Source organism: Gopherus flavomarginatus, chromosome 6, assembly GCF_025201925.1.
Source record: "Gopherus flavomarginatus isolate rGopFla2 chromosome 6, rGopFla2.mat.asm, whole genome shotgun sequence".
NCBI lineage: Eukaryota > Metazoa > Chordata > Testudines > Testudinidae > Gopherus > Gopherus flavomarginatus.
Window position 1 is genome coordinate 107,180,336 of NC_066622.1, and position 17,167 is coordinate 107,197,502.

Consider the following 17,167-nt stretch of genomic DNA (forward strand, 5'->3'; position numbering starts at 1 on the left):
TCGATTCCAGTCCCCCAGAGCCATTGAATCCAGTGCCTGACAGCTCCCCGGCACGCGCCGTGGTAGAGCTTACTGCTCCCGCTGCTTCTGTGCCAACTGCACCGCAGCCAGAGAGCTCGTCTAAGTCGGATCGCCCGGCACCGACACCTGCTGAGGCACCGACGACGTTGGCACCGTCGATCCCGGTCCCACAAGGGCCGTCGAATCCGGTGCCTGACGGCTCCCCGGCACGCGCCGTGGTTGAGCTTACTGCTCCTGCTGCTTCCGTGCCAACTGCACCGCAGCCAGAGAGCTCGTCTAAGTCGGATCGCCCGGCACCGACACCTGCTGAGGCACCGACAACGTCGGCACCGTCGATCCCGGTCCCACAAGGGCCGTCGAATCTGGTGCCTGACGGCTCCCCGGCACGCGCCGTGGTTGAGCTTACTGCTCCTGCTGCTTCTGTACCAACTGCACCGCAGCCAGAGAGCTCGTCTAAGTCGGATCGCCCGGCATCGACACCTGCTGAGGCACCGACGACGTCGGCACCGTCGATCCCGGTGCCACAAGGGCTGTCGAATCCGGTGCCTGACGGCTCCCCGGCACGCGCCGTGGTTGAGCTTACTGCTCCTGCTGCTTCTGTACCAACTGCACCGCAGCCAGAGAGCTCGTCTAAGTTGGATCGCCCAGCACCGACACCTGCTGAGGCACCGACAACGTCGGCACCGTCGATCCCGGTCCCACGAGGGCCGTCGAATCCGGTGCCTGACAGCTCCCCAGTATGCACTGTGGTTGAGCCTGCTGTTCCCTCCACGCTGGAGACATTACCAACGGCGAGGGATCTCATTGCCATGACAGAGTCGATGCTGCCTGACCCCGGCACCGCCGGTGTGGGTAATACAGTCTCTTCATATGACCGTCCTCTGCCAGCACAGCAGAGCGGCACCGTTCATGATCACGGTTCCGCAGACACTCCAGGTCCCGTCGGCACACCCGACATCACTTGCAGTCCCGGTGCTGTTTTCCTCATCGGTACTGGTCGCACTCGCCGCACCGGTCGGTATCCCGTTCGCCGACCCGCTACTATCGGCACCATTCCGACTCCTGGCACCGCGACAGGTACCGTGACTCCCGTAGCCTCTCCCCGAGCCTCGAGATCTCGGTCGACCTCCCAGCACCGTTCTGGTTGCAGGTCTGGATCTCGTTCCAGGTACCGGTACGCCTCCCGGTGCCGATCCCCGGTGCCGAGTTGGGCAAGGTCCAATAGAGTCAGAGACTCTGCCCATGCCTTTTTTTAGTACCTCCACAACCTGAGGTGGAGGAGGTCCCAGAGGTAGAGGACTCGGTATGGGGCCCTCTAAGGGGTACGACTACTCGTCTGTCCGCTCTCCTCTCTGCTCACTAGTCTTTCAGTCAGTTAAGGAGAGGTATCGGTATGGCCAGCGGGCGCCAGCCCCGAAACCAAAGGAGGCTTGGCGAATGAACCTACTTGACAGCCAGATGTACTCTGCAGAGGCCCTGCAGCTTTGGGTAGCAAAGCAACAAGCCTTGCTTAGCTGCTATAATTATAGCACCTGAGTGAAGGTAGTTTAGTTTAGGGAGTTTCTCCCTCAAAACTCCCGCCAAGAGTTCACTGCCGTCTTGGAGGACGGGGGAAAAAGGTACCCAGAGCGTCCCTCCAGGCCTCGTTGGACGCAGCAGACTCAGCAGCCAGGACTCTGGCCTTTGGTGTCGCCATGAGGTGCATCTCATGGCTTCAGGTTTCAAACCTCCAGCCGGAGCTGCAGTATGCCATTCAGGATTTACCCTTTGTTGGTAAAGGCCTCTTCGCGGCAAAGACAGCCCCAGGCTGCGAAGCCTATGGTCAATAAGGTCCTAATGCGCTCTCTCAGCATGCATATGCCAGCGACCAAATGCAGGCCTTTCTGTCCCCAGCCGCCATACTCTGTGCCTAGCCAAAGACAGGGCTTTGGCAAACGGCGAGGCCAAGGTGGTCGCAGACGAACGTCAGGACCCCTAAAGAGCCAAGGTCAAGGTCCCTCGCAATTACCACTGGGACCAAAGACGAACCTTCCAAGGTGCGCCTGAGGGCGGTGTACCAGTCACAGGCCGGGATCCCAATCCCGCTTTCTCCTGGCGTGGCCCCAGTTAATTTCAGATCGCTGGGTCCTGCGCACGGTGGAGCATAGGTACCACCTCTAATTTGTTCCAGCCCTGTCCCCCTTCAGGGACCCCTCTCACAAGCAATTCCTCGTACAAGAGGTGCAGACGCCGACTGACGAAAGGGGCAAGGGAGTCTACTCCTGTTATGCCCTAGTCCTCCACTTGAACGCAGGTCTCAGACCTTCCTAGTCCTGCGCGGACTCAACCAGTTTAGGATAAGGTTGAAGTTCCGCATGGTATCCCTGGGAACCATTATTCCATCCTTGCCTCCTGGGGGCTACTATGCCGCCCTCGATATGAAGGACGCGTACTTTCGCAACGCCATCTTCCCTCCGCACAGGAGATACCTCCGCTTTCTAGCCAACCGTCAGTACTTCTGGTTTACGGCCATAGTCGCCACCTACCTTTGGTGATGTCGGATATGCGTTTTTCCGTATCTGGACGATCCGCTTATCCGAGGAGACTCCGAGACACAAACCACTCAGCACGTGGGCATGGTCACGGTCTTATTCACAGGTCTAGGCCTGATGATTACTATAGAGCAATCCACTCTGGTTCCCACGCAGAGGTTGGACTTACTAGGGGCTATCCTGGTCTCCAACCTAGCTGGAGCCTGCTTATCACAACTGCGGTTTTAGGAGATGGCAACAATCATCCGAGGTCCGCAGACTTTCCCAACGACCTCGGCTCGCACTTGTTTCCGTCTCCTGGGTCCATGGCTGCCCGCAAGTTGTAACCAAACACGCCAAGCTCCGCCTCCGTCCTCTCCAAGTCCGGCTCACCTCGGCGTACCACCCGGACAGGGAGCCAATGGTCATGGTAGTCACCGTTCCCTCGAGCACCTTAGGCTCCCTAGAGTGGTGGCTAACTCCCTCCCTGGTGTGGGCAGGGATGCGGTTCCATCCGCCCCAGCCCTCACTGCCTCTGACGACGGACGCATCATCTCTCTGCTCGAGTGCTCATGGTCACCTCCGAGCTTAAGGCCTTTGGTCTTCTCGGGAGCTGGCATTCCACATCAATGCCCCAAAAATGAGAGTAGTCCGCCTGGCGTGCCAGGGGTTCCAGCGGCAGCTGCGAGGCCGTTGTATCTCGGTGTTTACAGCCAACACAACGGCCATGTGCTTCATAAATAACCAGGGAGGGACATGGTCCTCCCCTCTTTTGTCAGGAGGCCATCCATTTCTGGGACTTTTGCATGGCCCACTCGATGGAGCTGGTGACGTCCTTTCTCCCAGGCGTTTGGAACGCCTTGGCGCTTTGACTCAGCAGGCCTTTCCTGTCTTACGACTGGTCACTCTGACCCATGTGAGGCGTTCTGCTTTCCAGAAGTGGAGATTTTTCCTCACATAGACCTGTTCGCTTACTGCGAGAGCAGAAAATGCCAGATGTTCTGCTCCTTCCAAGGTCTCTCCTCGGGATCGATCTTGGACGCATTCCTGATGCCGTGGAAAGGCCAACTCCTTTATGCCTTCCCACTGTTCCCACTGGTTCATTAGGTCCTACTCAAACTCCGCAGGGGCAGCGCGCGCATCATCATGATCACTCCAGCGTGGTCCAGGCAGCACTGACATACCACGTTGCTCGGCCTGTTGATAACCGACCCAATTACCCTGCCAACCCACCCAGACCTCATCACTCAGGGCCACGACAGGCTTCGTCACCCGGACCTGCAGGCTCTTCGCCTCACGGTGTGGCTGCTGCGTAACTGAGCTGGGGTGACAGGAAGCCTTCCACCTGGTCGACGTACCGGGCCGTGTGGAAGCGCTTCTTCTACAGGTGCAATACACTCGATCTTGCTCCTACTGAGGTCTCGATCCCCTCTATTTGGCCTGCCTCTGGCCTTCAGCGGCAGGGCCTGGCGGTATCATCGCTGAGGGTATACTCGGCAGCCATCTCTACCTTCCAGCCAGGCTAAGGTGGACGTTCCGTGTTCTCACACTCTATGGGTTCGAGGTCCCTCAAGGGCTTGGAGCGCTTGCACCCTCGGGTGTGCCGCCCAGCCCCAACCTGGGACCTCAACCTAGTTTTAACCAGACTTATGTCTCCCCCATTCAAGCCGTTCGCGACCGGCCCTCTGCTATACCTGTCTTGGACGACAACTTTCCTCGTAGCTGTTACATCGGCCAGACGAGTCTCCGAGCTCAGAGCTCTTACGGTGGTTCCGCCGTACACTAGGTTTCACAAAGACAAGGTGCAGTTATGACTGCACCCGGCTTTCCTCCCTAAGGTGGTTTCGGCCTTTCATGTTACCCACAGCTCAACGCAATGGGCGCAACAATTGCACTCCCTGGACATCTGTAGAGTGCTCGCATTTATATTGCGCTGACAGAACCATTTCGTAAGGTGCCCCAGCTCTGTCACGGTAGCAGACCAAAGGGAAGGCTTGCTTGTTTTCCTCTCAGAGGATCTCATCTTGGGTGATGGCGTACATCCGCACTTGTTATGATTTGGCTCATATTTCCCCAAGCCACATCACCGTGCATTCTACCAGGGCTCAGGCTTCATCTGCCGCCTTGCTGGCTCGTGTTCCTACCCACGAGATCTGTCGCGCAGCTCCATTGGTCCTTGGTCCATACCTTTGCTTCGCAGTATGCCCTGGTTCAACAGTCAAGAGATGCTGTAGCCTCTGGCTCAGCAGTTTTCATTCTGCCACATTTCACTTCGACCCCACTGCCTACGTAAGGCTTGGGATTCACCTAACTGGAATGGATATGAGCAATCACTCGAAGAAGAAAAGACGGTTACTCACCTTTGTAACTGTTGTTCTTCGAGATGTGTTGCTCATATCCATTCCACACCCGCCCTCCTTCCCCACTGTCGGAGTAGCCGGCAAGAAGGAACTGAGGAGCGGGTGGGCCGGCAGGAGTATATATCGAGCACCATGACGGCGCCACTCTAGGGGGCGACCTGCCGGCCCACTGAGTTGCTAGGGTAAAAGTTTTCCGACGAATATGCACGCGCGGCGCACACACCTAACTGGAATGGATATGAGCAACACATCTCGAAGAACAACAGTTACAAAGGTGAGTAACCGTCTTTTACAAATATTTGCACTGTAAAAATGATACACAAAAGAAACAGTATTTTTCAATTCACCTCATACAAGTACTTTATCATTTCTTTATCATGAAAGTAAAATTTACAAATGTAGATTTTTTTTTTTTGTTACAGAACTGCACTCTCAGACAAAACTTCAGAGCCTACAAGTCCACTCAGCTCTACCTTTTGTTCAGCTAATCGCTATGGGTACGTCTATACTATGCACAGAATCGGCGGGCAGTAATCAATCTATAGGGGATCCATTTATTGCGTCTCATCTAGACACGATAAATCGATCCGCGAATCGATGCCCATGCTCCACCTTGGCAGGAGGAGTAAGCAGCGTTGACGGGGGAGCTGCGGCAGTTGACTCAGCGCCGTGAGGATGGCCAGGTAAGTCGAACTAAGATACTTTGACTTCAGCTACGCGAACAGTGTAGCTGAAGTTGCGTATCTTAGATCGATCCCGCCCCCGCAGCCCTATGACAAACAAGTTTGTTTACATTTAGAGGAGATAATGCTGCCCTCTTCTTATTTGCAATGTCACCAGAAAGTGAGAACAGATATTTGCATGGCACTGTTGTAGCTGGCATTGCAAGGTATTTATGTGCCAGATACGTGAAACATTCGTATGTCCCTTCATGCTTTGGCCACCATTCCAGGACGTTTCCATGCTAATGATGCTCATTAAAAAAAAATGTGTTAATTAAATTTGCAACTGAACTTCTTGGGGGGAGAACTGTATGTTCCCCTGCTCTATTTTACCTGCATTCTGCAATATATTTCATGTTATAGCAGTTATAGAGATGACCTAGCACATGTTCATTTTAAGAACACTTTCACTTTTACAGATTTTACAAAACACAAAGAAGGTATCAATGTGAGATTTCTAAAGATAGCTACAGCCCTCGACCCAAGATTTAAGAATATGAAGTGTCTTCCAAAATCTGAGAGGGACAGATGTGGAGCATGCTTTCAGAAGTCTTAAAAGAGCAACACTCTGAAGTGGAAACTACAGAACCCAAACCACCAAAAAAGAAAATCAACCTTCTGCTGGTGCCATCTGATTCAGCTAATGGAAATGAGCATGCGTCAGTCTGCAGTGCTTTGGATTGTTATCGAGCAGAACCCGTCATCACCATGGACGCATGTCCCCTGGAATGGTGGTTGAAGTATGAAGGGACATGTGAATCTTCAGAGCATCTGGCACGTAAATATCTTGCAATGCTGGCTACAACAGTGCCAGGAGAATGCCTGTTCTCACTTTCAGGTGACACTGTGAACAAGAAGTGGGCAGCATTATCTCCTCCAAATGCAAACAAACTTGTTTGTCTGAGCAACTGGCTGAACAAGAAGTAGGACTGAGTGGACTTGTAGGCTCTAAAATGTTACGTTGTTTTATTTTTGAATGCAGTTTTTTTGTACATAATTCAAGTTCAACTTTCATGATAATGAGATTGCACTACAGTACTTGTATTAGGTGAATTGAAAAATATTATTTATTTTGTTTTTTTACAGTGCAAATACTTGTAATAAAAAAGTAAATATAAAGTGAACACTGTACACTTTGTATTCTGTGTTGTAATTGAAATCAATATATTTGAAAATGTAGAAAACATCCCAAAATAATTAAATGGTATTCTATTATTGTTTAACACTGTGATTAATGGCGCGATTAACTTTTTTAATCACTTGGCAGCTCTAATTTTAATGTATCTTTTTTGAGATGGGGCCACCAGAACTGCATGCAGTATTCAAGGTGTCGGCAAACCATGGATTTTTAGATTGCCATTATGATATTTTTTGTCTTATTATCTATCCCTTTCCTAAAGGTTTCTAACATTGTTAGCTTTTTTGACTGCCACTGCACGTTGAGCAGATGTCAGACAACTATCCACGATGACCCGAAGATCTGTTTCTTGAATGGTATCAATTTAGACCCCATCATTTTCTATGCATAGTTGGGATTATGTTTTCTAATGTATATTATTTTGCATTTCTCAACACTGAATTTAATCTGCTATTTTGTTGCTCAGTTGCCTGTGCCTGGGTGGAGGAGTAGTGCCAACCTCTGTGTTGGGACCCTGGAGCCAGGGGCCAGGTGTGTAGGCAGATCAGCAGAGTTCTAGATGTGGGGGAGCAGAGAGGGGGAGACATAGAAAATTACAGTAAAGTCATAGGAGCAACAAGAGAGAAATCAGTAGGGGAATCTGCTCAACATCTTACATCTCTATACACAAATGCAAGGAGTATGGGGAATAAATGGGAAGAACTAGAAGTATTCGTATATAAGCTAAATTCTGATTTAATTGACCTGGTGGGATAAGTCTCACGACTTCAGTATTGGTACAGAGGGATATCGCTCGTTCGCCTGGCAGTAAGGATAAAAAGGGAGGAGGTGTTGCAATATACATTAAAAAAAACATATCCACTTGTTCTGAGGTCCAGAAGGAGGTGAGAGATAAACCACTTGAAAATCTATGGGTAAAGATAAAAGGGGAAAAATAGGGGCGATGTCATGGTAGGGTCCACTATGGACCACCAGATCAGGAACAGGAAGTTGTGATTGGGCGTGCAAACACATTGGCCTGGCAAGAGCTGGGTGAGGCCAGATGGGCCCAAGCTACTAATTAGGCTGCAAGACAGGGAGCTAATGGAGGAGGAATGGGCTCATCTGGGCAGGAACAGGATGGGATATGCAGAAAGGCAGGTAGCTGGCTAGAGAGGAGGGCTGCAGCTAGGGAAGGGCAGTCACTCCCTCGAAAGGGGGACAAGAGTATTTGAGGCTGGAGGAAGGCAGGCTGCACCAACTCCCTGAGAGGAGGGAGTAGAGAAGCTGGCAAATCCAGGGTGAGGGGAGCCAGTTCGGTAGGAAAAAGCCTAGGGAAACGGCAACAAGGTCAAAGGCAGTACAGACCCAGGCTGCATGTTATAGGGTCTCTGAGCTGGAACCCAGTGTTGAGGGTTGGCCTGGGTTCCCTTACTAGCTACAGGGTAGTTGTACAGGGTGTAAGAGATGCCCACTAGATAGCTGGTCCAGAAAAACTGTGATTTCCCTGGAAAGGGAGGGACTTAGTGACCTGGTTGTAGGGCAAAGCCACGGACCAGAAGTGGCAGCACTGAGAGTGAGAGAGACTGCATACAGAGAAGATGACGGGTGGAGAGACCACTGAGGAGGTCACAGCATGAGACGAGCTAATCCCCAGAGCGACCAGCAGGAGATGCCACGAGTGGAGAGGGAACCTTGCACAGAGGTGAACGAGGCATTTCTGGAACAAACAGATATATCCAAAACACAAGGCCAAATAGTAATGTGGGGCTAACCACCCAGACATTTGTTGGAAAAGTAATATGTCAAAACACAAAATTTCCAATAAGTTTTTGGACTGTATTAGCACAACTTTTTGTTTCAGAAAATGGAGGCAGTAACCAGGAGGACAGCCATTTTGGACTTGATTCTGACCGATAGGGGAGGAACTGGTTGGAATCTGAAGGTTGAAGGCAACTTGGGTGAAAGGGATCATGAAATGATAAATTTTGTGATTCTAATGAAAGGAAGTAGTGAAAGCAGCAGAACAAGGACAATGGATTTCAAAAAAGCAGACTAAAACTCAGAAAATTGGTAGGTCCCAGGTCCCCTGGGAACTCATCTAAGGAGCAGTACTCAAAATTTTTCTTTGTAAGCCCCCGCCCCCCAACATGCTATAAAAACTGCACACTCCAGCTGTGCCACAACAACTGTTTTTCTGCATATAAAACCCAGGGCCAGTGTTAAGGGGTAGCAATCAGGGTAAGTGCCCAGGGCTCCACTGTGAAGCTAAGTTCCTCAGGCTTTGGCTTCTGCCCCAGGTGGTGGGGCTCAGTGCCCTGGGCTGCAGTCCTGCATGGTGGGGCTTTGGCTTTCTGCCTTGGGCCCTAGCGAGTCTAACACTGGCCATGCTTGGAGGCCCCCCTGAAACTTGCTTGTGGCCCTCCAGGGGGCTTCGGACCCCTGGTTGAGAACCACTGATCTCAGAGTTATAGGAGTTCAGAAGAGCTGGTAATTTCTCAAGGAGACAGTATTAAAAGCACAACTGCAAACTACCCCTATATGAAAGAAAGAATAGTAAGAGGACAATATGGCTCCCTCAGGAGCTCTTCAATGACCTGAAAATCAAAAATGAATTCTACAAAAAGTGGAAAAATGTATAAATTGCTACGGATAAGTACAAAAGAATAGCACAAGCATGCAGGGATAAAATCAGAAAGGCTAAGGCACAAAATAAAATACATCTAGCAAGGGATATAAAGGGCAATAAGTACTGGTTATTTCAAAACATTAGGAGCAAGAGACAGATTAAGGAAAGTGTATGTCCTCTACTTATCAAGGAAGAAGAGCTAATAATGAATGATATCAAGAAGGTTGAAGGGTTAAATGCCTGTTTTGTTCAGTCTTCACTAAAACAGTGGTGACCAGATACTAAACACAACATTAACAATAAGGGGGGAGAACACGATAAGGAATATTTCGATAAGTTAGATGTATTCAAGGTGGCAAAGCCTGAAGAAATTCATCCTAGGGTACTTGAGGAACTAGCTGCAGCCAGGGCCGGCTGCTGCCGAAATGCCGCCGAAGACAGCGGCAGCGATTGAGCTGCCGCCTAAGATAGCAGCGGCAATTCAGTAGAGGGTCCTTCCTCGGCAGCAGTTGTTTTCCGGGGCCTTATCTTGCAGGGCCCCTCTCCCAGACGCTGCAGGGCCCTCTTAGGCACGAGGCCCGGGAATTAGGGGGAATCGGCCTAAAGCTGGCCCTGGCTGCAGCAATCCTGGAACCATTAGTGATTATCTTTGAGAAACTCATAGAAAATGAGTGAGATCCCAGAGGACTGGAAAAGGGCAAACGTACTTATCTTTGAAAAAGGGAAAAAAGACGACCCAAGGACTTATGGTGCAGTCAGCCTAACTTCACTACATGGAAAGATATTGTAACAAATTATTAAACAATCAATTTGCAAGCATTATCTAGATGATAATAGGGTTATATGGAATAGCCAGCATGGATTTGTCAAGAAGAAAGCATGCCAAACCAACCTCACTTCCTTCTTTGACAGGAATGCTGGCCTAGTAGATATATCTTGATTGTAGTAAGACTTTTGACACAGTCCCACATGATAGTCTCATAAGCAAATTAGGGAAATGTGGTCTACATGAAATTATTATAAGATGGGTGCACAGCTGGTTGAAAGACTGTATTCAGAGTAGTTATCGATGGTTCACTGTCAAACTGAGAGGGTGTATCTAGCGGCGTCCTCCAGGGGTCAGTCCTGGGTCTGGTACTATTCAATATTTTCATTAATGACTTGGTTAATGGAGTGAAGAGGATGCTTATAAAATTTGCAGATGACACCAAACAGGGTTGGAAGCACTTTGGAGGCCAAGATTACAATTCAAAAAGACAGTGACAAATTGGAGAGCTGGTCTGAATTCAACAAGATGACATTCAGTAAAGACAAGTACGAAGTATCTCACTTAGGAAGGAAAAATCAATGGCACAGCACCAAATGGGGAATAATTGGCTAGGAAGTAGCACTGCTGAGAAGGATCTGGGTGTTTTAGTGGAACACAAACTGAATAGCAGTCACTAATGTGATGCAATTATGAAAAAGGCTAATATTCTGGGGTGTGTTAACAGGACTATAAGACATGGGATTCGCCAGTGCCCACTCTCCTGGGCACTGGCGAGGCCTCAGTTGTAGTACTGTATCCAGGTCTGGGTGTCAGACTTGAAGAAAAATGTGGAAAAATTGGAAATAGTCCAGAGAAGAGCAACAAAAATGATAAAAGGTTTAGAAAACTTGACCTATGCGGAAAGTTAAAAACCTGGGCATGTTTAATCTTGGGGAAAGAAGACTGAGGCAGTGACCTGATCACAGTCTTCAAATGTGTCAAGGGCTGTTATAAAGAGGACTGTGATCAATTGTTCTCCATGTCCACTGAAGGTTGGACAAGAAACAACAGGCTTCATATGCAGCAAGGGAGATTTAGGTTAGATATTAAGAAAAACTTACTAACTGTAAGAGTAGTTAAGTTCTGAAATAAGCTTCCAAGGGAGGCTATGGAATCCTCATCACTGGAGGTTTTTAAGAACAGGTTGGACAAACACCTGTCAGGGATGACCTAGTTTTACTTGGTCCTGCCTCAGCACTAGGGGCTGGACTTGCTGACTTCGATGCCCCTTTCAGCCCCTACATTTCTATGATTCCATAACTGCTGTTCCAAAAAGAGTAACAGAGCAGGCTGAGTAAGGACTGGTTGAAAATGGAGCTGGCTGGGACTGGGAAGCTGCAAGAAGCACGATTACCAGAGACCCCTGGGAGGCGGAGCTAGGCTGTATAAGGAGCTGAGGGAGTTCAATTGATGGGGAGGGATCCAGGAGAGAGAAGCTAGGGACAGTTCCCTGTCCCTCTGAAGGGCCTCAAAGAAGGTCCATTATTTGGGATTGTCTCTGGCCGGAAAACATAGCTACAGAGGCAGGGCTACTTCCTACGGTGAGGCCCTAGAGTGGCGAGAAACCCCCACCTAGGGTCTGTGAATACCAGAAAATGAGATACAAGCAGAAGGCTAATTTAAGTCGTATTTGGACTCCCAACAGTCAGTCACCATCCTGATGAGGGGAGGAGCACAGGAGGGCGAAGGACCTTTTTGTTTAGAGTTAAGCCCAGGTGGTGTGAAAAAACTGCTTTTCAGATGAACCCTGGAACGGGACTGAATCTCAGAAGGGGAGCTGAACTGTTGTGTGACTTGGGGGAAGGGCTGAGCCATAGAAGACCCAGTGAGAGAGTCCAGAGATGACTCTGGTCTTCAGAGATCAGAAGAGGTGTGAGAGGTGCAGTCCCATGCATCGCCATGTCTCGGTACATAGAGGTACCCTAGGGGTAAGCACTCACGTCAACAAGGGGAAACAGTAAAAGCCTCCATAAACACAGTGCTGTCAATGCACGAACAAATGAACTAGAGAATTTCCCCCCCAGTAACTTCTTTTAGTTATACTGATCTTAGTTATTACAAGTCATTATTCTGTACCAAATGACTGAAGGATAGCTAATGTGATGCCAATTTTTAAAAATGGCTCCAGAGGTGATCCCAGCAATTACAGGCCGGTAAGCCTGACTTCAGTACCGGGCAAACTGTTTGAAACTATAGTAAAGAACAAACTTATCAGACACATGGATTAATATAATTTGCTGGGGAAGGGTCAACACGGTTTTTGTAAAGGGAAATCATGCCTCACCAATCTACTAGAATTCTTTGAGGGGGTCAACAAGCATGTGGACCAGGGGGATCCAGTGGATATAGTGTACTTAAGATTTTCAGAAAGCCTTTGACAAGGTCCCCAGATAAGCTGTCATGGGATAAGGGGGAAGGTGCTCTCATGGATCAGTAACTAGTTAAAGGATAGGAAACAAAGGGAAGGAATAAATGGTCAGTTTTCAGAATGGAGAAAGGTAAATAATGGCATTCCCTAAGGGTCTGTACTGGGACCAGTCTTATTCAACACATTCATAAATGATCTGGAAAAGGGGGTAAACAGTGAGGTGGCAAAATTTGCAGATGATACAAAACTACTCAGGATAGCTAAGTCCCAGGCAGACTGCTAAGAGCTACAAAAGGATCTCACAAAACTGCGTGACTGGGAAACAAAATGGCAGATGAAATTCAAGGTTGATAAATGCAAAGAAATACACATTGGAAAACATAATCCCAACTATACATATAAAATGATTGGGTCTAAATTAGCTGTTACCACTCAAGAAAGTGATCTTGGAGTCATTGTGGACAGTTCTCTGAAAACATCCACTCAATGTGCAGAAACAGTCAAAAAAGAAAACAGAATGTTGGGAATCATTAAGAAAGGGATTGATAATAAGATAGAAAATATCATATTGCCTCTATATAAATCCGTATGTGCAGATGTGGTCGCCCCGTCTCAAAAAAGATATACTGGAATTGGAAAAGGTTCAGAAAAGGGCAACAAAAATTATTAGGGGTATGGAACGGCTGCTGTATGTGGAGAGATAAGAAAACTGGACTTTTTAGCTTGGAAAAGAGACGACTAAGGCCTGTTCTACACTACGCGTTTAAACCGATTTTAGCAGCATTAAACCGATTTAACGCTGTACCCGTCCACACTACGAGGCCCTTTATATTGATATAAAAGGCTCTTTAAATCGGTTTCTGTACTCCTCCCCGACGAAAGGAGTAGCGCTAAAATCGGTATTACCATATCGGATTAGGGTTAGTGTGGCCGCAAATCGACGGTATTGGCCTCCGGGCGGTATCCCACAGTGCACCACTGTGACCGCTCTGGACAGGAATCTCAGCTCGGATGCAGCGGCAAGGTAAACAGGAAAAGCCCCGCAAAATTTTGATTTTCATTTCCTGTTTGCCCAGCGTGGAGCTCTGATCAGCACGGGTGGCAATGCAGTCCCAAATCCAAAAAGAGCTCCAGCATGGACCGTACAGAAGATACTGAATCTGATTGCTGTATGGGGAGACAAATCTGTTCTATCAAAGCTCCGTTACAGAAGACGAAATGCCAAAGCGTTTGAAAAAAAAATCCACAGGCTACACAGTGCTGCGTGACAAGTGTAACGGGAAGCCAGAGACTCAAATGGACACTCATGGAGGAAGGGAGGGGGTACTGAGGACTCCAGCTATCCCACAGTCCCCAGCAGTCTCCGAAAAGTATTTGCATTCTTGGCTGAGCTCTCAGTGCCTGTAGATTCAAACACATTGTCCGGCGTGGTTCAGGGAATAGCTCGTCAATTTACTCCCCCCCACACACACATGAAATAAAAGGGAAAGAACGCGCTTCTTGACTTCTTTCAATGTCACCCTATGTCTACTGAATGCTGCTGGTAGACGCGATGCTGCAGCAGTGAAGAGCAGTATCCACTCCTCTCCCCTCCCTGGTGGCAGATGGTACAATATGACTGATATCAGTCGTCACCATCAGCCCGTGAGTGCTCCTGGCTGGCTTCAGGTGAGGTCGGCCGGGGGCCCCTGGGTAAAAATAGGAATGATTCCTGGTCATTCCCAGTAGATGGGACAGAACGGCTGGTAACCGTCCTCATCATAGCAACTGGGGGCTAAGCTCCATCAGCCCCCTCCCTTTCCTGTGTAAAGAAAAGATTCTGTACTGCCTGGACTATCACAGCAGCAGGATGCTGGGCTCCTCTCCTCCGCATCGCTTAATGTCCTGCCTGGACTGTCAAAGCACCTGGAGGCTGCCTCCTCCTCATTTTATCTCACTAACAAGACACTGATTCTTATTCCTGCATTCTTTATAACTTCATGACACAAATGGGGGGCACACTGCCACGGTAGCCCAGGAAGGTTGGGGGAGAAGGGAAGCAACGGGTGGGGTTGTTGCAGGGGCACCCCCCCGTGAATGGCATGTAGCTCATCATTTCTGCGGGATCTGACACGGAGCAGCTGCGCTCTCTGATACACTGGTTCTCTAGTACACTTGCCCCATATTCTAGGCAGGACTGACTCTATTTTCAGAAACCATAAAGGAGGGATTGACTCGGGGAGTCATTCCCAGTTTTGCTTTTGCGCCCCCGGCTGATCTCAGCCAGGGGCACTCATGATAGCAGCGGACAGTACAGAAAGATAGGTAACCGTCATCTCATTGCCAATTTACACTGGCAGCAGACAGTACAGAATGACTGGTAACCGTCTCTGCTATCATGTAAAAGCAAATGAATGCTGCTGTGTAGCGCTGGAGTATCGCCTCTGTCCGCGGCATCCAGTACACATACGGTGACTGTAAAAAAAAGAAGCTGAACGGGCTCCATGGTTGCCGTGCTATGGCGTCTGTCAGGGCAATCCAAGGAAAAGGGGCATGAAATGATTGTCTGCCATTGCTTTCCTGGAGGAAGGAATGACTGACGACATTTACCCAGAACCACTCGCAACAATGATTTTTGCCCCATCAGCCACTGTGCTCTCAACCCAGAATTCTAAGGGGTGGGGGAGACTGCGGGAACTATGGGATAGCTACGGAATAGCTACCCACAGTGTAACGCTCCGGAAATCGACGCTAGCCTCGGACCATGGATGCGCACCGCCAAATTAATGTGCTTAGTGTGGCCGCGTGCACTCGACTTTATACAATCTGTTTTATAAAACCGGTTTATGTAAAATTGGAATAATCCCGTAGTGTAGATGTACCCTAAGAGGGGATATGATTGACATCTATAAAATCATGACTGGTGTGGAGAAAGTAAATAAGGAACTATTATTTACTCCTTCTCAAAACACAAGAACTGGGTTGACCAACTGAAATTAATAGGCTGCAGGTTTAAAACAAACAAAGGAAGTATTTTTTCACGGAATGCACAGTAAGTCTGTGGAACTCTTTGCCAGAGGATGTTGTGAATGCCAAGACTATAACAGGGTTCAAAAAAGAACTAGGTAAGTTCATGAAGGATAGGTCCATACATGGCTATTAGCCAGGATGGGCAGGGATGGTCAGGGGCGGCTCTAGGCATTTTGCTGCCCCAAGCATGGAGGGTCCGCTGGTCCCGCGGCTTCAGTGGACCTCTCACAGGCACTCCTGCGGGAAGTTCGCTGAAGCCGTGGGACCAGCGGACCCTCCACAGGCAAGCCACCGAACGCAGCTTGCCTGCCGCCCTCACGGTGCAGGCAAAGTGCCCCCGCGGCTTGCCGCCCCAAGCACGCGCTTGGCGTGCTGAGGCCTGGAGCCGCCTCTGGGGATGGTGTCCCTAGCCTCTGTTTGCCAGAAGCTGGGAATGGGAGACGGAATGGATCACTTGATGATTACCTGTTCTGTTCATTCCCTCTGGGGCACCTGGCATTGGCCACTGTCAGAAGACAGGATACTGGGCTATGTGGACCTTTGGTCTGACCCAATATGGTCATTCTCATATTATTATTATAGAATATATAGCAGGATGGTCACCCTGCTCTGGCCCTGAAGGGGTTAAAGCAGCCCTGGAGAGGGCTGTGGCTGGAAAAAACCTGGGCAGATTGGGAAAGCAGCCACAGCTGTAGCCAGTGCAATCAGGGCCCAGCTGGCCCTTATAAGAGGGTGGTGGGCCAGAAGGACTAAGACATTCTCTCTCCAGCTGTCAGAGAGAGAAGGACCTGGCTGCCTGGGAAGCTGAGGAGGGTACCTAGGGTGGAGCAGTGCCAGGGAAGGGCAGAGGGAGCTGAGGAGTTCCAGCCTAGCAAAGCCCTAGGCTGCAGGCCGAGTTAAGGGCCCACAGAAGGGTATTAGGGCTGCAGAGGGGCAGCCCAGGAATAGGCAGAGGCATCTGGTCCAACCTCCCTTGCCGATGATGAGTTTTTTACAGACTGCCATCTGCCCAAGTGATCGGGAGCTAAATAGAGACTCTCAGTAGCCACTGAGGCAAGGTGGGAATAGCAGGTTGGGGGTTACCCTGGGAGGGCAGACCCACAGTGAAGGGGTATTGCGTTGGGCAGAATCCTCATGTAGAGGGGCACAGTGAGGGACGCAGGGGTCAGCGGCAGGCGAGACACTGGCCTGCAAGGGGGGCTCCAGGCTGGAAGAGCTAATTCCCAGGACAACCAGCAGGAGGTGCTGCGCCGGTGAATCGTCGCCCCATCACATAATATAAAAGTGCGATTGTAAAGTGATGGGATCCTTTTAGGACTGAAGTTACATGACATCCAGTTTGAATATTTAGCTTTTAATATTAATATTTTTACTATTTAGCATTCCCTTAAAATGTACTTACTGTTAAAGAATATATAGCTGGCTCTATATTATACGGATCTCGGTCTAATGGAGAAAATTGCTGGTACATTGGACAGTTCTTGTCCCACAGAACAGGGGGTTTCAAAACACACCCACAGCCACCATTCGCCTCAAACATCGCTGCATTAAGATGCAGAGGGAGATCTGCAAAAGTAAAGCAGTCACAACTGAAAAATAGTGAAGATTCAAAAGAAAGACAGC

At 49.3% G+C, this 17,167-nt stretch overlaps 1 protein-coding gene across 4 annotated transcripts in view; it reads right to left on the reverse strand.

The window, feature by feature from the left end:
• PLCE1 (phospholipase C epsilon 1) overlaps positions 1-17,167 on the reverse strand; it is a 346,810-nt gene that overhangs the window by 20,608 nt on the left and 309,035 nt on the right. For all 4 annotated transcript variants that reach the window (XM_050959261.1, XM_050959258.1, XM_050959260.1 and 1 more), the window contains one exon: positions 16,947-17,110. In XM_050959261.1, coding sequence (XP_050815218.1) covers positions 16,947-17,110 — 164 coding nt within the window. The remainder of the gene's footprint in view (positions 1-16,946; positions 17,111-17,167) is intronic.